Source organism: Lissotriton vulgaris, chromosome 7, assembly GCF_964263255.1.
Source record: "Lissotriton vulgaris chromosome 7, aLisVul1.2, whole genome shotgun sequence".
In the NCBI taxonomy this organism is placed as follows: Eukaryota; Metazoa; Chordata; class Amphibia; order Caudata; family Salamandridae; genus Lissotriton; species Lissotriton vulgaris.
Genome location: NC_141695.1, coordinates 1,040,289,007 through 1,040,313,100, shown reverse-complemented (window position 1 = coordinate 1,040,313,100; position 24,094 = coordinate 1,040,289,007). Strand labels below are relative to the sequence as shown.

The 24,094-nt window shown below is 46.0% G+C and overlaps 1 protein-coding gene across 2 annotated transcripts in view; it reads left to right on the top strand.

Moving 5' to 3' along the window:
• LOC147702891 (kelch-like protein 3) overlaps positions 1 to 23,894 on the top strand; it is a 530,880-nt gene extending 506,986 nt beyond the window's left edge. For both annotated transcript variants that reach the window (XM_086931483.1, XM_086931484.1), the window contains exon 15: positions 22,762 to 23,894. In XM_086931483.1, coding sequence (XP_086787609.1) covers positions 22,762 to 22,790 — 29 coding nt within the window. In that variant the 3' untranslated portion in view covers positions 22,791 to 23,894. The remainder of the gene's footprint in view (positions 1 to 22,761) is intronic.
• Positions 23,895 to 24,094: the final 200 nt, after the last annotated feature.

The window sequence follows — 24,094 nt, the reverse complement described above, 5'->3', positions numbered from 1 at the left end:
TCACTCTTTTAGCTTTTCTTTTATTGAAAAACAATTTTCTTTTAAAATTCTCTTTTAAAAAACCTTTATATTTGTATTGGTACATTTCATCCAAAATTTCTTTACAGTGAAAACTCTTTAATCACATTTAAAACAAAGTACAAGTCCCATGAATAGTGCTTGATTCTCTGATACAGTCGCAGCCAACAGGGTCATGTGAAGAAAGTGAAGAGAAAAGTAATCATCAGGTTAAAAAAAATAAGATGCTTCAAAGTAGGTTTCTTAATCAAAGCATGATAGATTGTGTAGATGTCCGTTATCCTCGATGAATTGCTGTCATAGTATTTCTGTACTAAGATGATCTTTTCAGTGCAAAATAACTGCCACTCTCAAGCCATGCATATTGAAGGTACAAACAATTTATAACCATGATAAAGATTGAAGGAACGTAATCTGATGTGGAGTAGTTATTTTACACTGAAAGATCATCTTGATACGGAACTATTATGATAGCAATTCATCGAGGATAAAAGACACATCTATGTTATGTTAAAATTTATTTCTGAGCGTACGTTCACCAGACGGTTTCTTGGCGCTATGGGCAGAACGGTAGCCATACCAGATAGTGAGTGGGTGTCAGTTGTAAACGTGGGAGAAAAGCCAGGTCTTGAGTAATTTCCTAAATTGGGTATAGGAATTCGCCATGCGCAAATAGGGAGGAAGGGCGTTCCAAAATTGGGGGGCCAAAGTCATGTATCTAAGGCCACTGTATTTCTTCTGTTTAAAAGAATGGGAAACCAGCTAGTTCTTTTTAGAGGAACGTAGATCACGAGAGGGAAAATACCGCTGAATGTTTAAAGCAATAAAGGCAGGGCCACGTCCTAGCAGGGCTTTGTGAATGGTACAGCCCAGCTTGAGCAGACAGCGTTGGGGTTATGTGAAGCCAATGAAGGCTTTTCAGCAGTGGTTTCGCGTGGGAGTGCTTAGGCTGTCCAAGAATACGTTTGGCTGACTGGTTCTAAACCTGTTGCAAGCGTTATGCTTGGTACGCAGGTATACCAACGTACAGGGAATTGGCGTAATCGATACACAAGATAACCAGGGCGCGAACCACTTAGGTCAAGGCTTCGATGGAGAGGAATCTACTGATTTTTCGGATTCTGTGCAGGTGGAAAAAGCATGCTGAGACCACTGAGCTAACCTGGGCCTTCATGGTAAGATCATTGCTGATCATGATTTCCAGGCTTTTTACTGACGAGACCGGGGCTGGGGGATTCCCTAAAGATGGAGGCCAAAAGCTGGAGTTCCACGGGTTAGCCATGCCACCAGTAAGAATCAACTCTGTTTTATCTGGGTTAAGTTTGAGTTGATTAGCATTCATCCAGTCACAAATGAAGTTCCTTATGGATTGGAAGTTAGTGATGGATGAGGCTGATGGATCGATGTTAAAGATCAGCTGGAGGTCATCAGCATAATTGAACACCACAACCTTTCTCTTACGCAAGGCTAGAATCAGGGGTAGAATGTACAAGTTGGAACAGTAAAGGTGAGAGCGAGGAACCCTGTGGAACCCCGCAGGTCCGTTTTCGTTTGTTCTGCCCTGAAACTCACGAGGCAAACAGATTGGGATCGATTTTCAATGGCTGACATGGTCGACTAAAAGCTGATGGTCGACCGTGTCAAAAGCTGCCAACAGGTCAAGGAGCACCAGGGCCTGGGTGGTATCCTTGTCCGCTCCCTTTCTTAACTCGTCAAGGACTGCTAGGACGGCCGTTTTGGTGGAGTGTTCAGATCTAAATCCTGCTTGGTGAGGGTCCAGGTAATGGGTCCGTTCTACGAAGGCTCTGAGGATGTTGGCCACTTGGGCTTCCATGACCGTACTCAAGTAAGGTAACAAAGAAATGGGGCGATAGTTGCCAGGTACCTACGGATCTAAGCTAGGTTTTTTGAGAATGGGAACAACTTCAGCCATCTTAAATAGGTCTGGAACAATTCCTTGAGCAAGGGAGTTGTTAATAAGCGATAGAAGGGATCTGAACATCATGAAAAAACCTTCCTGAAGAATGTGAGGGGGACAGCTGTCCAGAGGGGAGCCAGAACCAACTTTCTTAAGAAGACCGAAGAAGGCTTCTTTAGTAACGAGGGGAAAGTGATCCAGAGAAGCAGTGTTTGTCTCGCAACATGAAAAAAGGCAGAGGGTCAATAGGTTTAGGAATGCTTGCCTTGATAGTGACAATTTTCTCAATAAAAAAGTGATGAAGTGAGTCACACAAATATTGAGAAGGAGTAGGTTTCGCAATAATTCGATCTAACTCTGTTGAGTGGAGTGAATTGGGAGCATGAGCTTAAGAAGAAAGTGTGTGAATATCGCTTAACCCCACACTTGTCAACAGGAATGACACAGGTAAAACTTTTCAGGGACAAACTTCCCAATCGTGAGGTGATTCCGCTCTGGGTGAATGAGAAACAAATGGTGATGGATTATCAATCATGTAGGCAATGCAGGTGGCTGGAGAGCGAGAGAGCGAGAGAGCGAGAGAGCGAGAGAGAGAGAGAGAGAGAGAGAGAGAGAGCGAGAGAGAGCGAGAGAGAGAGAGAGAGAGAGAGAGAGAGAGAGAGAGAGAGAGAGAGAGAGAGAGAGAGAGAGAGAGAGAGAGAGAGAGAGAGAGAGAGAGAGAGAGAGAGAGAGAGAGAGAGAGAGAGAGAGAGAGAGAGAGAGAGAGAGAGAGAGAGAGAGAGAGAGAGAGAGAGAGAGAGAATGATGTGCGGAAGTAGTAAAGAGAACTATAATGCAGGTTGGTGATTGGATTAAAATTAAATCTCGTAGAAAAGGGAATAAAGTTTCTAAGTTCAGTTATCCTCTAAAAATTATCAAAGTGTTTAAAAATGCCGTTAGAACAAGTGATCATAAAATATGGAATCCGAACAGAGTAGCTAGATATCACTCATGCGTGGAGTCCAGGTGCAAGTAGTGCTGTGGTGGATAATGCTCATTTAAAGAAGTGCCGAAAAGAAGAGGAGTGTGGCGACTCGCTTCGCCGACTTGGCCCTCTTACTGGCAAAGCGGACGATCACGATGAGGTGGAAATCGGCGAGACCGCAGGACCCGGACGTTTGGCACGGGGAGGTGTTGCGCTGGGGCAGAGCGAATGGTATGGAGATGCGGAGGGAGGAGCGTAGGGGCCTGCGGAAAACCCCTATTTCTATGGAGTGGAATGCACTGATTTTGGACTTTGAATCGGGGTTTGCTGATTATGTCTCGCAGTCGAATATGGGGAAGTTGTGAGAGAGATGTGTTCACAGTGATCTGGGGTCACTCCCCCCCCCCCTTTCTCCCCCCCCCCCTTTCTCCCCCCCCCTCCCCCCTCTGATTCCTTTGTGCCTACTCCCGACCCCCACGTAGTTATGATAGTCCACTCTTAATGGATCTTAGGGACGCATTGCCAGGTGCTAATGAAAAAGACTTTGTGACACTGGCTAAAGCAGTACATGTAGGTCTGGCAGGACTGTAACTGTTTGCTACTTTTGTGGCCAGTGCGAACACGGTACGAAAGTGTGTATAGACAAACAATGAATAAGTGCCGGGGAGTTAGGAGGTAGGGGGGAGTTTTTGTGAAGCAAAATGTATCGCTATGGTTAAAAGGAAAATGTAAAATTGTCAATGGGCATATCATTTCGGTTATTGTATGGAACAATGCCACTTATTCGGTGATTAACGATTGCTATAGATTGTAATTGTCCATGCTCAACACTCACAATAAAAAATATATTTTTTTTTAAATGCTAATTTAAAGAAGTGTTCTGGCTTGAGACCACAACGTGTCAAGAAGGCTCCTCTGCGTCTGAAAGACTGTTTAAAATATGTTGTTCTTTTATACACTATTTTTTCTCCATTTTGAATATTATTTTTGTGATTTTTGCAAGTATTATTAGGAAACCCTCTTTCTCATGTTAAACAATATTGAAAAGAGAGCTGTGTGTGGTATTCTGTACACTAGTAATGACCTCAGCTGTTAGAATGTCCAGTTGGTAGCTAGGGTGTATTTGTGCTTATGAAAGTTCTAACTCAGTTGGCTGTTAAAGATTGCTGTAACTGGTTGGGGTCTCTGTAACATGCAGCTTATTAAAGAGCTGGCATAGTATTAGAATTTGCTCATGCCCACTCCTTTGTTGACATATGGAATAAAGTTTACTGTAAGGCTTCAACACGATTTTAGTTTTTTACAAATGTCATGTGAATGGAGCGACACATGCACATTTATGTATATTCCCTTAAACACTTCAGTTGATATTTTGGCTATGATCCAAAATGTAAAAGCCTTGAAATTCAGTAATTATGGTGTGCTAAGCAACTATGATGCTCCCCCAATGCTCTGCTTATGAGCTCATACAGTATGTCACAGATGACGTTTCAGATGTAATCCTCAGTAACATCACATCTCTATTGACATTATTTATTTATTTATTTTGAATTTTGTATAGCGCGTAATTACCCTCGGGCATCCCAGCGCTTGTCCAGGCAGCAACAATAACCACAGAGCCAGATCAGTCACATCACATAGGAAATAGATGTGTTTTTAGAAGCTTCCGAAAACGAAGAGTGCAAGTCTCTAAGCGCATCCTCAGCGGAAGCGTGTTCCAGAGAGTGGCTGTGTGAACCGAAAATCTTCTACCACCAGTACGGGCCTTATTAACCCTAGGAACCTGAAGCAGATGTTTCTGGTCAGAGCGTAAAGCTCTGTTAGCTTTATAGGGCACCACTAAATTCCTTAGGATGGAAGGTCCCTTCCCCTGGAGGATTCTATGTGCTGTGCAAAGAGCTTTGAATTTAACCCTCTCCCGCACTGGAAGCCAGTGCAGTGTCTTCAGGGCGGGTTTAGCTGACTGCCTCCTTGGCACGTTCGTCAGCATCCTAGCTGCGGCGTTTTGGACCCGCTGAAGCTTACTGAACGTTGCTTCAGGGGCGCCAAGGAAAATAGCATTGCAATAGTCGAGCCTTGAAATAATCAGCCCTGAATAAGTAGCTTCCTCGATGTCAAAGGGAAGAGAGGCAAGACTTTACGAGCTGAGCGGAGGAGCCCGAAACAGACCCCTGCCGTTTTCTTAGCCTGGGTCTTAAAAGAGAGGTCTTGCTCCAACCAAACCCCCAAGCTCTTGATCTCCTGCTTAGAGCTGGGGAGCTCGCCCAGGCAGCTAGGCCAGATGGTCGAAGGGAGTGAGGGAGTCTTATGCCCTAGCAGCATTATTTCGGTCTTAGAACCGTTTAATTTAAGCGCCGATTCGCACATCCAGGTGTGCACTTTGTTATGTTATGCTATAGTTATTTATTACGCGCACAGCTGCTCCAGCAAAGGAGAGTCCTGGCGCCTGACAAGGTACCAACATAACACAGCTAAAAGGGAAGACCAGAGGAAAAACAGATTAGGGAAATAAGAAAGTCTTAACGGCTCTACGGAACGAAAACAGATCACCAAGGGTGCGTATCTCTGCAGGAAGGGAATTCCACAAAGCCGCGGCACGTACTCGAAAGGAGCGGCCGCCAGCACGGCTGCGCTTAAACCGGGGGACAACTGCCAGTTCCAGATCTGAAGAGCGTAGACAGCGGACTGGGACATAAGGAGACAGAAGATTCAAAAGAATCTGAGCAGGAGAACCCTTGAGGATCTTGTAAGACATGCAAAGTACTTTGAAATGGATCCTCTGCTTAATCGGCAGCCAATGGAGAGAAAGCAAGGTGTTCGCGACAGGGCAGAACCTGGGCAGCCCCACAACTGCTCTGGCGGCCGCATTTTGCACGCGTTGAAGACGAGTGATTTCGGCCTGATTTAACCCTACCAAAAGGGAGCTGGCATAGTCAAGCCGAGAGATCACCGTCGCCTGCACAATAAGCTGCCTGGTCGATGGATCGAAACATTTTAACACAGGTCTTAAGCTACGCAGGACGCCAAAGCAGCAGGCAGCAGTGCGCTTAGTGTGGCAGACAAAGCTGAGAGTGGGATCCAACCACACCCCGAGATTTTTTAACTCCGAAACCGGAGTCGGGGTGGGACCAAGCTCTGAAGGCCACCACGAATCGCCCCAGAGTTCCGCTTGCTTACCGAAGATTATAACCTCCATCTTTTTTGCGTTCAGCTGGAGACAGTTGGACGTCATCCAGATGGCAACCGCCCGTAGTCCATTCTGGAATCTTGGGGCATCCAGCGCTGAATCCCCGCTGAGCGTGACCGCCAGCTGGGTGTCGTCAGCGTATGACACCATGGTCATACCCCACCGCTTGACGACCTCAGCCAGCGGTCTCACGTAAAGATTAAAAAGCGTAGGGCTCAGCGAGGATCCCTGAGGCACCCCAAGATCCAGAGGATAGAATTTAGACTGATAGGGCAGGACAGCGACGCAAAAAGATCGGTCAGCAAGAAAGGAGCGGAACCACTGAAGAGCAGGGCCGACGATACCAGCATCCTCCAGGCGCTGTAGAAGAATCCCGTGCGAGACGGTGTCAAAGGCGGCGCTGAGATCTAATAAAACAAGCACCGCCGTTTGACCCGCATCGAGCACAGAGCGCAGATGTTCCACCATATAAAGGAGAGCGGTCTCTGTGCTATGACCCGCACGGAATCCATTCTGCGTCACGTCCAAGATGTTAGCACGCGAAAGATGATCGGAGAGGGCAATATTAACATGCACCTCCGCTACTTTTGCTGGCCAAGGGAGGAGTGATATTGGGCGATAATTCTCAGGCTTGCTGGCATCCAAGGACGGCTTCTTCAAAATGGGCATAACCACTGCCTGTTTCCACTTGACGGGAACCAACCCAGATGCAAGCGAGATGTTAATCAAGGAGCAGATCGATGAGTGCTCAGGAGAAGCCATGTCTCTAAACAAAGCTGGCCGTAACGCGTCAGCCGGGGACCCGGACTTGACTTGCTGGGCCAGATTTTTAAAGCTTGCAGGTGTTAAACTAGGAAAGGAATGTAACACCTCTTGCACTGGAGGTCTAAAAAGCCCATCACTAGAGGGCGTGATCGAGGGAAATGCTCGATAAATGGCTTGGACTTTTTCCAAGAAAAAGGCTGCTAAGGTTTCACAGTGCGAACTGGAACACAAGTCATTCGCAGAGGTCTTTTTTGCCACAAGATCCTTGAGGGCCTTAAAAATGCTTTTAGATTGATTAGTGCTATTTCGGAATTCGAGAGCATAAAATGCCGCACTAGCTCTACAAACAGCACGATGGTAGCACTTAACGGCGGCCATATACACGGCTTTTTTACTGATCTCATAGTTTTTCCGCCATTCTCTCTCAGTGCGCCTGCACGTGCTTTTTAGCACACGTAGAGAGCCATCATACCATGGACTGGGGTCCCTTGGTCCACGTTTGCTCAAGACCACCGGGATAAGGGAATCGAGGGCCCTAGTAACCCACTCACAGAAACGGTCATAACCTGTTTCCACAGTATCAAACGGGCCCAACGGGTCCTCAGACAGCAGACAATGGAAGTCCTCAAGTTTGAGTTTAGTCCAATGACGTCTGGGGACAGCACGGGTCATAGGTTTGAGAGGGGGCTCATTTAATGGACAACGGATCCTCACCAAAAAGTGATCTGTCCAGGCCATAGGAGACGGGATAAAAGTCTTTACGTCTGGCAGATTCGTGAAGAAGGGATCCAAGGTGTGTCCACCTACATGAGTGGGATGTGTAATCCGTTGAGACAGCTGCAGGGCCTCAAGATCGGCCTGAAAGCTGCTCACAGTCGGCGCGGTCAAATTATCCAAGTGGAGATTCAAATCCCCAAGAATAGAGAAATTAGCGCACCCAACTGCTAACGTACTAATAGCATCTGGGAGAGCCTCCCTGAAAGCCACATCGCTGCCTGGCGGGCGGTAAATCAATAGGCCCGAGAAGGAGAAATGGGGAGTGATGGAGATCTTAAACGAGGCACTTTCGCAGCCTACAATTTTTTGACCTTTCCAATCACAGGGGTAGCTGGATTTGACGGCAAGTGCTACTCCCCCACCTCTAGAGGAGCGATTGAGTGTATAGACCGAATACTGAGAAGGGAAAGCCATATTGAGAATAGCCAAGTCAGCCTCCTGTAGCCAGGTCTTAGTCACACAAAAGATATCAGGCGACTCCTTTTCAATCAGGTCATAAATGTCGTGATAGTGTTTCACCATCGACCTGACGTTCAGGTTCCAGACACTAAAATCGTGATGGGAACATTTCCTTCCTGTGATGGACTCCTCCTCGATACAGCGAGGAGGGGCGGGGGCCTCAAGCGACCACCTGCCGCAAGCACACATAGGCGCATACATACATTGGCCATACAAAGGCGCAGCGAGTCCGGGTTCTTCACCAATTGGGACAATGCGACCACCATCTGAGTGTCGTCAGCATAGCTGACTATTTTATCCCAAATGGGGCCACCACATCCTCCAGGGGGGCCATATAAACATTAAACAATGTGGGGCTTAAAGAAGAGCCCTGTGGCACCCCACACTGGAGGGGGATAGATGTTGACCGTTCGCTGCCTTCCCAGACCTGATAGATCCGGCCACACAGAAATGACCGAAGCCACTGCAGCGCCACTACTGCAACCCCCCACATTGGACAGCCGTTAGATCAACACTTGGTGGTTCACAGTGTCAAAAGCCGCACTGAGGTCCAGGAGGATCACTGCCACTGACCCTCCTGAATCCAGAATGCTCCTGGCTTCCTCAATGACTGCCAATAGGGCGGTGTCTGTGCCCTGCCCTGGCCGAAAATCCGTTTGTGACTCTCGTAACAGACCGTTGGACTCCAGAAAGTCTGACAATCGGTGATTAACCAGTCTTTCTGCGATCTTACCAAGTCCCGGCAGCAGAGAGATAGGCCTGAAGTTTGCCAAATCCGATGAATCCAGATTAGGTTTCTTCAGGAGAGCCTTTACCACTGCTCTTTTCCAGCTCGGCGGCACCACACCCTGGGCAAGGGATGTATTAATTAAGTTCGTAACAGGGACCGCAATAACAGATGCCGCCTGTTTCAGAAACCTCATAGGGGCAGGATCCCCAGGAGAACCACTCTTCATGGACCCCAACTCCTTCATGACTTCTGCCACAGATATTGGACCAAAAGTGTCCTCCTACCTGACTACCATATCTGCACTCTGCGCAACCTGAGGCAGCGCGCTTATGATGTTCTCTATTTTCAAGTGGAAGTACTCCGCCAGCTCCCTGCACTTCTCAGCTGGGCTATCATGGGTCACCGGGGCCTCAGGAATTTTGAGGAGCTCCTTTAACACTTTAAAAGTCTCTCTAGAAGAGTTAGAGGAACTTTTTATTCTTTCCTCAAAAAATTGGGCCTTAGCACAGCGAAGAGCGTTTTTAGATACTCTAATTGCTGCGCGATATTCCTCCCGACTAACCACCCCCCAATCTTTCCTCCAAGCCCTCTCCACTTCTTACATCCTTTAATAAGGATTCGCAGATCCGGTGAATACCATGGGGCAGAACCCATTCTCTTTCCCCTCTTTGCCACTCTCTTTTTCGGGAGGATGGCATCCAGGGAATTGGTCACCCACAGATCAAAATCCGCATCGGCCACTACCGGCTCCGAGGCTAGGAGAGGACACGAGTCCTCAAGTTTGGCGATCCAGTTATCCACTGATAACCTGGACCAAGCTCTTTCCAAGGTATAAACCCTTGGAGAAGGGGCGGTTCTTGGATCAACTTGCAAGCTTACCGGGACCAAGAAATGGTCTGACCACGGTAGAGGGCAAGTGGGCAGGGCCCTAAGGTACGGGATATTTGAGAAGATGGGATCGAGGAGGTGGCCCTTGGTATGCGAGGCTCCTGGGTTGCTTAGACTAAGATTATATGCATTTAGATCACACTGCAGATCAGCAGCCACTAAGTCTGCCGGGTCGTTGAAGTGGAGATTCAGGTCCCCTAACACCATAAAATTAGTCGTGGAAGAGGCCAGCAGCGTGACTGTTTCCATTAGGGAGTTAGCAAAGCTGCCCATGCCCCCTGGAGGTCGGTATATCAGAACGCCTGACACTGTTACCGTAGGGAACGTCCGCAGTGAGAACTGGCAGCTCTCACAGTCCTGAACATCACTATTCTGGGCCCTGCACACAAACATGTCTCTATATATAATAGCAATGCCGCCCCCGCCCCACAGGTCTATCCAGGTGGTATATTAGAAAACCTGGGGGGAGGGCACGAACTATGTCCGCACCAGAACTGGCTGTAATCCAAGTTTCCGTCAGAAACAGGATGTCCAGATCGTGGTCTTGTATCAAGAAGTTGATTTCGAGAGCATGGCACAGGAGGGATCTACAATTCAGCAGGGCCATCGACAGGGCGTTGTTTCCCTTGTCAGGTTGGATCAGCTGACATGTCCTACACGCAGAGAAAGATTTAGATCCTTTATAGATGTACTTACACGATACATTTTTTAAGGAGCGCGTAGCGACATGTCCTCTCTCGAGTATGTTATCCGCATTTCTGGAGTTTAAACCAAAAGTCCTGGCTCTAGGCCCGTCTGAGCCCAGACGGGCACAGACGGGCTGCACTCTGGCGTGACTCTGGCGGTGATCCGGCGTTCCCGCTGCGCGTGACCGCTGCGCGTCAGCATGACCTCCTTAAGAGGAGGTTAAGCGTCCTTGGGCGCTAGAACGTGCAACTACACGCCCGGCGTCCTTCCCTCACTCAATATGGCCGCCAAAATGCTGAGAGGCAGTGACAAGGGACCTGCAAAGCGACGTGAGTTCAATTATTATGGTGCAAGTATGAGGGGAGCAGCCTAAAAACAGGGAAGAAGGCAAATAAAAATAAAAGCAAATACAAAACGAGGAATTTTAAAAAACGCCTAATACAAAGGCAAATAGCACCGCAATGCGCGCAATGCGCGCAATGCGCTGTGACCACACTGGTCAAGTCAGGTGTTCGTCTGGCAAGACTGAGCCCCGAGTTTACCCTCCTTAAGAGGAGGTCGAGCGTCCTTGGGCGCTAGAACGTGCAACTACACGCCCGGCATCCTTCCCTCACTCAATATGGCCGCCAAAATGCCGAGAGGCAGTGACAAGGGACCCGCAAAGCGCGGTGAGTTCAATTATTATGGTGCAAGTATGAGGGGAGCAGCCTAAAAACAGGGAAGAAGGCAAATAAAAGTAAAAGCAAAGACAAAACGAGGAGTTTTAAAAAACGCCTAATACAAAGGCAAATAGCACTGCAATGCGCGCAATGCGCTGTGACCGCTCTGGTCAAGTCAGGTGTTCGTCTGGCAAGACTGAGCCCAGAATTTACCCTCCTTAAGAGGAGGTCGAGCGTCCTTGGGCGCTAGAACGTGCAACTACACGCCCGGCGTCCTTCCCTCACTCAATATGGCCACCAAAATGCAGAGAGGCAGTGACAAGGGACCCGCAAAGCGCGGTGAGTTCAATTATTGTGGTGCAAGTATGAGGGGAGCAGCCTAAAAACAGGGAAGAAGGCAAATAAAAATAAAAGCAAATACAAAACGAGGAATTTAAAAAACGCCTAATACAAAGGCAAATAGCACCGCAATGCACGCAATGCGCTGTGACCGCTCTGGTCAAGTCAGGTGTTCGTCTGGCATTATCAAAGACATTACTGCATCTACATGTGATCATGGAATCACATCTCCTTTGCCACCTTACACACATGATGGTGGTAAAAAGGGGTTACAGTAGTACCTTAGCTTTGAAATTTCACATATGCTCAGGTTTTGTGTTGTGCCCAGTATTGACACCCCTAACTTTAAGTTTTTCCTGGGTATTTCTTTAAGGTTTGAATATGGTAGTTATAATTTTGAGTGATGTTGAGTAATAGGGTCGTTATTGTAATAGGTTGCTGAAAAAGGAAGGACAGTTAGAGCTGTATTTTCCCAATTTTTTGTGTTCATGGACTTTATATTGAAGTTATGTTCATTTGAAATAAAGTGTTTATAATTAATCTTTTTGACTTGTTAGAGTGAGTAAATTATGTTTGTTTGGTTCAAAAGCATTGTACTATTTTTTGTTACTTCTTTCTCTGCCCTATACTTTAGGGGAAATGTGGATACATTTTGGGCTGTAGTAGTAAATATCTTCATTCGATTTTGCATTATAACCATAAAAGCGCATCGTATACAATTCATTGAAAAAAGGGAAAGCATATTGAGAAGAGCGATTGGTTGAGGAAACTGGGGCTAACTGTCTCAGAGATCTGGGTTAAGTTACTATGAAATTTTAGTGAAATACACGATAGTAGTACCATTTAAAACCAAGGATAAAACGTGTGCTAAAGTGAGGATATTTACAAGTTTAAAAACAAATTCATCCATATCGTGTTGCAGTAACCGTTGACCTATACATGCTGTACACCTATAACGGATTGTACCCCTCTAATTCATTTGATCACGTTAAAGATAACAATTGAAAAAGAAAAATTCCATCAAGTATAATACATACAAAATGTCTTATACATATTATCACAGTCTTCCTTTCACTATAAATCCTTCAGCCTGGCCCATTTAGTTTTATTCATGATTTTTACTGTCCTGCTTCTTATGGTCCATGCATAGACTGGGTATTCTGTGGTGTCTCTTTTCAGGATTCTAGTGATCTCATTTAAGCGGCCCCTTTGCCTGATACACTTGGGTGACTTGGATCAACTGTCTGAAGCTTGACTTTTTTAGCTTTGTACATAAGGCCGATGAAAAACCATGAATTTCGTTTTTAAATGATTAATTTCCAGCGCCTGTTCTTCACAACCCCTCCCAAATTGATCCACTAGATTTTGGAGCGCCATTGGTGACCTTGAAATAAGCAGAGTGTCATCTACAAAAAGTAGTTTAATAAACAAAGAGAATCCAACACAGAAGTGGGGTGAAGTGTTCAACAGATGTTGAAACACTCAGTGTTTTGTAAAATACCCCTCACACACCAAAAGGCCCCTTGGTGTCATGCTTCATCATCGGGGTCTGCGCACCCCTCTAACGGGATGCGGCGTGCTGCGACCAACGACTACGCGGGAGCACTTATAGTAAATGACTATATGTGGTGCATGTGTGTGGGGTGTATTTACAAGTGAGTGGTGGGATGTGGTGAGAATTTAAAAAGTACCTGGCACATGAGTATAAAGGAAAAAAATGTATTCTGAACTCTAGCTGGTACTATTAAAAGGGTGCAGTGTGAGGTCGGATCTGTTATATTAAAGAACTGGACCTCTGGTGTGCGTCGACATGTTTTGAGGCAAGCTCCTTCTTCAGGACGGGGGCACAACTTCCCCACCTTACTCACGTATTTCTAAATAAATATCACAGTGTATTTACAAGAAAGTGAAGTAATAGGCTAAGTGTGCCTACAGCGGTCTGCTACAAGCACAATGACTTATGAAGCTTGCTTGCTTCATGAGCAATAGGAACGTCAGGGGTGTTGCTTGTTTGCAATAGGATCGGGACACAGTAATCACCGTCTTACCCCCACACGCTGCTCCGCTGGTTTGTGCGGAGCAGCGTGTGGGGGTAAGACACAGGGTGACTCACAGAACAGTGTTGACCTCTTTTCGGATCCAGTGACTGGTTGATTGTTCCTTGCTTCATGTCCTTTTAAATCTGCTGGGTTGCAAATCCTCATACATTTCTAATACTCACTTATAACTTGTTTTATGGATATGCCTGACCGTCGTGGTTTTGTTGCGCCCCATGGCGAATGCCTTTGACTTCTTGATCGCTATGGTTTATTTTGGAACTGTGTTAGTAACATGTATACCATACTTGTACCTTAACTTGATTATGTGGGTTTGCCTCTTGGGGATCTGCAAGAGGTTGGGTGGTGGGTGGGGGGCGAGTCTTTGGTTCATTTTGTTTGCTTGGAATTGTTACACTGTTTATTATGTTCTTTGGGTGCGATGGAGGAGCGTGCATCTCAGACTGATTTTTATCTTGATTCTCCGATGGCTAAACTAGGCTTACAGCCCGGGCCTTCCGGGCTTTCACTGATGTCTTGGAACGTTCGGGGACTGAATAACACCAAAAAATGCAAACCAGTACTAAATTATATCGTTAGATACAACATTGACATAGTCTTTCTGCAGGAGACTCACCTGTCCTCTCCTGACTCCTCACATTGCCAGGAGCTGGGGCTCTCACTGTTTTTTGCTAACTACAGCAGGTACTCCAGAGGGGTGGCCATATTCATACATAAACGAGTCCCGTTTGCACTGTCCAAGACCATGACTGACGTGGAAGGTCGTACTCTGATTGTCACAGGGACCCTTATGGGACACAAAATCACGCTTGTCGGGGTCTGCGGCCCCAATGTCGACTCCCCAGCTTTTTTCCATGACTTGCAGGTGCGTCTCCTTACACTCGACCCTGGGCTGTTGATAATCTGGGGCGACTTTAATTTGCTATTGAACCCTACTAGAGACAGTACATCCTCTTACCCTGATGTTAAGCCCCGATCACGCTTGGTTCTTCTTGACCTTTGTACTCACTTTTCATTAGTTGACATTGAGGGGAAATTACACCCACACCTCCCTGACTTTACTCCTCATTCAGGGTTTCACAACACTTGGACCAGAATAGATTATTGGCTCCTTTCTCCTGGGGTCGCCGGCTGGGCAGACGGACTCCTCCCACTCCCACGTACACTTTCGGACCTCGCTCCCATTGTTCTTAAACTAAATATCCCCAGACTGGGTGGCTATGAGAGGCAGTGGCGGTTCCCCGGGACGGCATTACTAGATCCTGTTTTTACAGAGGAAGTTACACAAGCGATTGAGGGCTATTTTGAACTCAACACTGGGTCGGTAGATACCTGGGCGGTTCTGTGGGAAGCATTCAAGGCGTATATTCGCGGAGTCTGCATTGCCAAACACGCTCGGGTGTTGAGGGATATACGATCCACATCAGCCCGAGTCGAAAAAGACATTGCCGATTTAGATAGAGAACTATTGCGGTCTCCCTCTGATGCGAATGAAGCCAGACGATTGTCACTAATGATGGACTTTAGAGACGAGGCGCACAGGGAGCTGCGATTCCTTAACAAGCAATCCGTAGCTCGCCGATACGGCGAGGGCGACAGACTCGGTAGACTATTGGCTCAAATGCTCTGTCCCCCTTATAACACATCATACATCACTGAAATTCCTGGACCACAGGGCGATCTGCTCCATACCACTCCGGAAATTTGTAACACCTTCCTTTCCTACTACAAAACTTTATACACAACCAAACTGTCGGGAGCTTTGCAGGATCAGGGTGATTACATTGCAGAGATTGCCATGGTTTATCTGGAAAAACACATGCAGAATTTTCAAGCTTTCCCCATTTCGCAGGATAGCATAGTTGAGGATATTGATGCGTTGAGGGGTTAATCGGCGCCCGGACTGGATGGTTTTTCCGCCGAGTTTTATAAAGTCTACAAGGAGATCTTGGTCCCTCGACTAGTAGAGGTTTATGCCGAGGAACTGGAGGCGGGCCGCTCACCTCCTACATTTCGAGAAGCGGTCATTATTCTGCTTCCTAAGCCGGGTAGAGACTCCAAATTATGCAGCTTTTACAGACCTCTCTCTTTGTTAAACCTCGATTATAAGATTCTGGCTAAGGTCATCGATATCCGCCTTTCACTATTGATGGAGGCTATCATCTCCCCAGCACAGTCATGCTTTATGCTGCATCGTTCAACTTCTCTAAATTTGAGGACCCTGATCACGGTTTTACATACAATTGACCCTTCCACTCCGGCCGCCGCTGTCCTTCTCGATGCGGAGAAGGCATTTGACTCCCTCGAGTGGCCCTTCTTCTTGTCTATCATGAGACGCATGTGCATGCCGGAATGTTTTGTCTCTACAGTGGCCCTATTATACACTGCACCTACTGCCAGGCTGCGTCTTAATGGCACCATCACCAAGCTTTTCTCCTTATCTTGTGGCACACGCCAGGGTTGCCCTTTGTCCCCATTACCTTTTATTCTGGCAATGGATCCTCTGCACCGTGGGTTAGAATTCCGCACTGGTCCCCTCCTGATTTCACTGTATGCAGATGACACGATTCTATATGTCAGGATGCCCCAATTCAATCTTGAGCCTCTTATCTTGGAAATAATTTGCTTTGGCAAATTCTCTGGCCTCCACATCAACAGGCATAAGCCAGTTATTTTTCCACTTACCTCTATCACGTCCGCTTGGGATTGCTCCTTCCCCCTTGAGTGGTGTCATGAATCGGTTAAATATTTGGGTGTGCATATTCATCTCGATACCTCCACCATGATTAGATTGAACTATGGTAGTGCAATCAGTACATTGGAGACCCAGATAGAGAGATGGATAAGTCTTCTATTATCCATGGCAGGGCGTATTGCCATAATTAAAATGATTGTCCTTCCACGGTTTCTATACCTTTTTAACAATATTCCGATCCCGCTCACAAAAAATGTTTTCTCTCAGTTGCGTTCCTTGTTATTGCGCCTAGTATGGGGAGGCAAGTCTCTGCGGGTCAACTGGCGGGTGCTGACTCTCCCCTATGAAAGAGGAGGATTTGGGGTCCCTGATTTTTACCTCTATTTCCTAATAGCACAATGCTCCTATGCATACCCCTGGTTCCACCCAAACGCTCGCAACTTATATTTGAAACCGGAAGCTGATTTGGTATCTCATAGACTCCTTTCCGCTATCCTCCCCACAGATTTCCCACGCAACCCTTGTGACATATAGACTGTCTCAACCACCTGTTGGGCCTGGGGCAGACTGCTCAGACTATTGGATCTTGCCCAGTTGTATTCGCCGGCCCTACCACTGCCCAATCCTACTTGGTTCCCGATTACGGGAGAACTAGTGGTCAAAAAAACACTGGAGAAATTTCGCATTCATACCATCGGCGACCTCTTCCATGAGGGCCACGCTTTTTCCATTTCAGAAGACTCCCGATTTTCTGAACGCTCTTTCATCTCCATTGGACGGACCACAGCTGCGTTCACTTTATCTACAATAAGACCACAACCCACAACCATCCTCAACCTACTCTGCGAAGAAACTGGAACAAAATCACCATCGACCAGATCTCCTCATCGCTTCTCCAAAACCCCCCTGCCCACTCCTCAAACCCCGACCAAGCAGCCATTAACCTCACCCAATGGCTATCCAACAGCGCCGACATCCTAGCACCGTTGAAAAAACGTCAAATCAAACTAGGCAGCAAAAACGCCCCTGGTTCAACGATGATCTTAAGAAATCTAAGAAACTCTGTCGCTCCCTCGAGAAGGCCTGGAAAAAAGACCCAAACACCAGCACCAGGGACGCCTTCAAAAACGCCACCCACATACACCACCAACTTATCCGGTTTGCCAAGAAAGCCGCATTCAAAGACCGACTAGATAACAACGCCCACAACAGCAAGGAATTATTCAATATCGTCAAAGAATTTACCAACCCCTCAGCAAACTCAAACGACATCACCCCCTCTCAAGCCCTCTGCGACTCCCTAGCTTCATTCTTCCACAACAAAATCGCAGACATCCATAACAGCTTCGACAACCAACCCGGAGACCAACCCACCCATCCTTCTGCCACACCTTCACCCCCCCTGAACATCCTTAATGACTGGAACACAATCTCCACTGAGGACACCATCCACCTGATGAACTCCATCCACTCAGGATCCCGCACAGACCCATGCCCTCACCACATCTTCAACAAAGCAGACTCCATCATAGCACCACACCTCCGAGACGTCATCAACTGCTCCCTCAACTCCGCCACCTTCCCGGAAAGCTGGAAACACGCAGAACTCAGCGCCCTTCTGAAAAAACCCACAGCTGACCCCACCGAACTCAAAAACTACCGCCCCATCTCGCTCCTTCCATTCCTGGCCAAAGTCATCGAGAAAGCTGTCAACAACCAGCTCGCCGCCTTCCTCGAAACCAACAAATCCCTCGACTCCTCACAGTCCGGCTTCCGAGCCAAACACAGCACTGAGACCGCCCTCATCGCAGCAACAGACAACATTCGAACTCTACTGGACAATGGAGACACAGTCGCCCTCATCCTTCTCGACCTCTCCGCAGCCTTCGACACAGTCTGTCATAGCACCCTATTACAGCGCCTCAATAACATCGGAATCCAAGGAAAAGCACTGGAATGGATCACATCGTTCCTCACCGGAAGAACCCAGAGAGTCCGCCTCCCACCATTCAAGTCAGAAGCCACTGAAGTCATCTGAGGCGTGCCACAAGGATCTTCACTCAGCCCCACCCTCTCCAACGTATACATGAGCCCCCTCGCGGCCATCGCACGCCAACACAACCTCAACATCATCTCCTACGCTGATGATACTCAACTGATCCTATCACTCACCAGAGACCCTAACACTGCCAAAACCAACCTACATGAAGGAATGAAAGAAGTAGCCGAGTGGATGAAGCACAGCCGTCTGAAACTGAACTCAGACAAAACAGAAGTCCTTATCCTGGGTACCTCCCCCTCCGCCTGGGATGACTCTTGGTGGCCAGAGGCCCTTGGAAAAGCACCCATCCCGACGGACCACGCACGTAACCTGGGCGTCATCCTGGACTCCTCACTCTCTATGAACAGACAAGTCAACGCCGTTTCATCATCTTGCTTCAACATTCTTCGCATGCTCAAAAAAACATTTCGCTGGATCCCCACCGAAACTAGAAAAACGGTCACCCACGCACTGGTCACGATTCGCCTGGACTACGGAAACACCCTATATGCCGGTACCACCGCAAATCTCCAGAAAAAACTCCAACGCATCCAGAACGCTTCAGCCAGACTCATACTAGACATCCCGCGTAAAGACCACATCTCTGGTCACCTGAAAAACCTCCACTGGCTCCCCGTCAATAAGAGGATTACTTTCCGCCTCCTAACCCACACGCACAAAGCACTTTACGAACTTGGACCCGAATGCCTCAACACACGACTTTCCTTCTACACCCCCTCCCGCCAGCTACGATCCTCCAACCAAGCCCTTGCTACTGTACCTCGCATCAACAAAACCACCATGGGAGGTAGATCCTTCTCCTACCTGGCAGCTAAAACCTGGAACTCACTTACCACTCACCTTCGCCTCACTCAGAACCACCTAGCATTCAGAAAACAACTTAAAACTTGGATATTCGACAAGTAATTCCCCACCTTTCTTCAAGCGCCTTGAGACCCTCTGGGTATGTAGCGCGCTATATAAATCATTTGACTTGACTTGACTTGACTCGTTTACGATCCATTCTTCGCGCCTCTTTTGCCACATTCCCACTGGCTCCGGACCCAACACCCCCACTAACTCTCCTTATCCAACACCGCTCCGGGGCACACATTGTCCTTAAATTATACAAACTGTGCAGTGACTCAATTCCCGTTTCTGATTCCAGGGTTCGCACCGCATGGGAGGAAGATCTGGGTAAACCTATTACAGACGACCAATGGGAGCAATGTTGTAGAGCTACCAAAGAAGTTTCCCTAAACAGTAGACACAAACTCCTTCATTTTAAGTTTCCCCGCAGACTATACCATACTCCAGCACGCTCTCACAGAATTGACCCTAGTCGTCGCCACCACTGTCCAAAGTGAAAGGCAACCTTTGCCGACTTTGCTCACCTCTCTTGGACTTGCCCCCTTCTTCATGAATACTGGTCTCAGATACACAGGACCGTCAGCGATATTTTTGGCATGAACCTGGTGCCTACTCCCGAAATGCGTTGCTGGGCTATGTATCCAACTTCCCTCGTGCTGTTAGAAAACTTGCTGCCTTGGGCTTTTTGTTAGCCAAGAGGGAAATCGCTTTGCTGTAGGGTAGTAGACAACCCCCGAAGTTGAAGGCATGGCTTGGAAGCATGGCTTTTTTGTAGCACTAATTGTGAAGAATACTTTGCTCAGGTTCCTAGTGCGTCCAGACCGGTGGACATTTGGGGTCCATACCGAACCTACATTACCAAGGCTAACTCTGCACACCAGTCGCAACCAGAGAATGAAATTGTACCCAAGGGAATTGGCTGATTAGACTTTGAGTTATAAATAATTCCACATGTTTTATTCAGATTGATATTTTGTCCGCAGGTATATTGATGTTTTTTTCCAGTATCAACTATGTAACTCTGATGGTTAGCCCTACCACACATATGTTGGAGTGTCAACGATTATTTTTTTAATGTTTTACGTATATCCCCATATGTACAGACTTCTGACTTAGTGACGTTCCTGTATGTAACGCATATTAAGAAGTATTTTGCATGCACGCTCTCCTTACTGCCATCATCAATAGATTATGCTATGTAACATACATTTTGTTATTGTACTTCTATGCGAAAAGGGAAAATAAAGTTTAAAACAAAAAATGCGTCTGTCTTTGGCCAGTTTGGGCTGTATTAGGATGTATGAATAGCTCATAAATGTGGGTCACTGTGTGAAAGTTCATGGGCTCCTTAAATTAAGGTCTCTGTGTCAGGAAGATCACCGCTTCAGTTTACTCCCCAGATTAACTGATGATACAGGAAGGTGCACAACTCAAGAACAGACAGTGAAAGAATTGTTGTTCATGTTATTGGTAGCTTTGGCTCTGTGATGAGCAGGCCAAATCATGTCTGCAGCATGAGTCATATATTTCCTTGTGTCTACTCTTCCTCTAGCCTTGTAGATCTGGTGGCCAAGGGAAGTAATAAAATTCACACAAGTTATCTACACTCTGTGTCTGTCTAAATAATTCTTTCACTCGGACATCATGGACTCCCCTATCTACACTCCTACACCTTTATTAGGATCATTTGATATACCATTCATTTCTCTCTCCATACATGTCTTACCGACTTTGTTCCTAAATTCCTCAAGTACCACTCAGGGTGCTCAAAATATTCTTTTGACTTTGGGGCCTGCTTCTCCACTTAAAAAAGATACTGTAGATTAGCAAGTTGAACACATTTCACAAAGGTGTTAGAGTTGAGTGGAATTGATAGGAGAACCCTAAAGTATCACGATTGAACAAGACATTATCAGGTATACTCTTGCAGCTCTCCTAATGTACTAAGCTTTCAGCCTTCTTGTGGCTAGCCTTAAGTCAGCCGCAGTGCACATTCATAGACTCATAATGGTGTTTCGAAGCACAAGTCTCTTTTGGTGGTACGCGTAAATTGTTTACAAAAGTGTACATACACTTTGGCTGAGCCTCGACGTTCATAGTAGTGGTGTCATATTATGTCTCTCTTACTAACAGTGGGTCTTTGCTAGAGCTTGTAAGATTCAGAACAGAGGCAATTTCAATTGTGTCACATAGGAAAAGTCACCTTTGGAACCTGGACTGTAAGCCCAGATCTCCATTCTTACCTCACCAGTGCTGCACCGTGCAGCTCCTAGCTGATCCAGTGCCCATGGAAGCTAGTAAATACATTGCTTGAGATCCATTCATACACTTTGGCACGGTCCAGTGCAAAAGATGTCGATGAATTATTCAGTGTCATCTGTGATATCTGTTCAGTCTGGGAGGACACCCAACGCTACTTAAGTAAAGCCATACTTAAAGATTCTTTCCCTTAAAGCTTAAACCAATCTCCTACAGCTCAGGACACAAGTGTTCTGCATCATATTCCTGTTGCTCTCTACTACTGCATCTGAAAGACGTTTTAATTACGACCATATCTGCTCTTTGCTAAAAAACAAATGTTTGTCTTTAAGCTGATCAATCCTCTGCACTCCTTTGTACAGCAAATATAATTTACTGTTGACTTAATGGCAGTGTCGTTTATTGGAGCGGACAGCTTTTCATCGCTCCAAAGTTAGAACTCGGTGAAATTTCTCCAGAATGGAACGTGAGCGATTGTTTTCAGAATCTGTCAAAACCGGTTCTGTCATGCATATAACCCTGGGTAACAGACAGTCTGCCTCCTTCCTCCCAACTTCAGGGTGGAATTGAACTATTGTGTTAAATAAAATATTAGCTTTGGTAGTCAGCATGGATGCATTCTAATTACCTAATCAATAACTATCATGCGTCATATTTTCCTGCCAACGTATGTATAATTAATTTCTTGTCCACAAATAGATACAATGGGGAACATCCTTTACAACGCAACTTTTACCACGCAAACCATTACAACGCATTGCGCTGGGGGGGCGCTCTAGGATAGGGAATAGGTTTAATGTACTATCCAACACCTTCCCTACTATCCACGGGGACTGGAGTTGGAATAGTAAATTAAACTATTCACTATCCGGCGCCCAAAAGCACTATGCGTTGTGAAGGCATGCGTTGTAAAAACCGCGTTGTAAAGGCATGCGTGGTAAAAGCATGCGTTGTAACGTCATACATCCATAATTAATTGGTTTTGTGTAGCACTACACAACTCCTTGGTGTTTAGTAAACTAAAGCGGCCTGCTGCTTAGCATGTTTGACAACTGCCTAAGCAGTGAAAGATTTACTTAACCTGTCACTTGGTGTAATGGATTTCTTCAAAGGAAGGGCATATTGGCAGGAATTTTAGTGAAGGCAGCTATATCTGATCTGTCAATTCATTAGGGGGTGTCAGTTTCTGATCTAAGACACGTAGTATCTCTTACAAGCACAACAGACATTGTGTTTAGTCAATCAAAGTCGGGCACAGCCAGGGGTTAAGGGACTCTGTTAAAGCTGCTCCGACTTCGACCAGTTCTACTCTGGGTATCATTACAGTACAGAATAATTGTTCTCAAATCCAATGATGCTGTTTTAACAGTCGTAAATGTTTTCCAGTCCCTATTTCATAGATACCAAAGCAAACACTGTTTTGTGTTTTTCTTCAACTTTTCAAACAGGTGTCGCTGTGATCAATAAACCATTGTGACCAAAAGGCCATTGAAGAAGTAACGTGCACATGAAGTGAGTTCTACCCAGCCAGCCCCGAGAGGAAGGATGAGTGACTGTTCCGCGTCCATTGTTATAACTGGATAACGTAACAAGTGTACATATACTGTGGGGAATTACCTCTGCCATCCCGCTGCACTGGATGCTAAAGAAATGTGAAAACCCTGTGGCGAACAGACTTGGTGCTAAGGGAACAGAGCATACATGTTTACGCAGTGGGCTCCGCGTCTTTTGAAGCAACAATGTATGTTTCCTTCAGCAATTAAGGTGCCATCAGAGTGCCGTCAAGTTTTACCCATGCTGCAGAACGGGCGTTTTAGTGCACAAAAAAATGCTCCATGAGGGCATGTGGGTGAAATATACTGTATTTCTCTACTACTGATATTACTAAAATAAATAGATATTTAATCTGCAGGCCAGTAGGATGACTTCATAGCAAGAAAAGTCAATTTTCCAAATCCAGCAAATGTGCTTACAAAGAATGGTTACTTTAAATCTACCGAGTTGACTGCACTAAACCAATTTGCAAGCCACAGTTTTTGGGAAATTCTTGAAGTTTTACTGTATGATTTCTGTTATGAAGGGTAAACGGTTAGTGTTTTGTGGTCGTGGTCCGAACCAGCGTTTATTTATTAATAGCAAATGGCACGTTTTCCCATTGAAAAATGTGGCAGTGTTATATGCATATAAATGACCTCATTTTCTGCTATGCAATATTTGAAATTACTTTTGTTATCAATGACAGACTGCAGCAATATACTTTTAATATGTTTTCTTTGGAATGGTTGAATGTTGAAATGTTCTAATTGTATTTGTATAACTAAATCTGATATCAAAGATTGCCTTTCATACAATCAGAATTAGCTCTGGAGCTAACATTTGGATGTACAGATTTTTATAACATTATTTCTAAAATATTTTTTGAGATTACCTGTTAATATGTCTTTGATTGCAGTGTAACATACCCCCTTAAAGTAATTTTCACACTCCAAAGCAAGTTCTACGTGTGTGTATATTGTGCAAATATTTAAATCTGTTTGTGCATTTTCTGCACAAATAAAACAATGTAACTATTGTACGATAATCCTGTTTGTGTACTTTGTGTAGTTGCAGTCTGCAGGGACTTTGTATATAAGCCTCTTATTTTATTGAATGTTACTACACTCAATCATAGCAATGTTTTCGCAAGAACCACAACATGCAGTTGGAAAACTATTCTTGGCTCATTGAGTTCACAGAGGTAGCATGGACCAACTATGCCCCATGAAAGCATGAACCAACAAT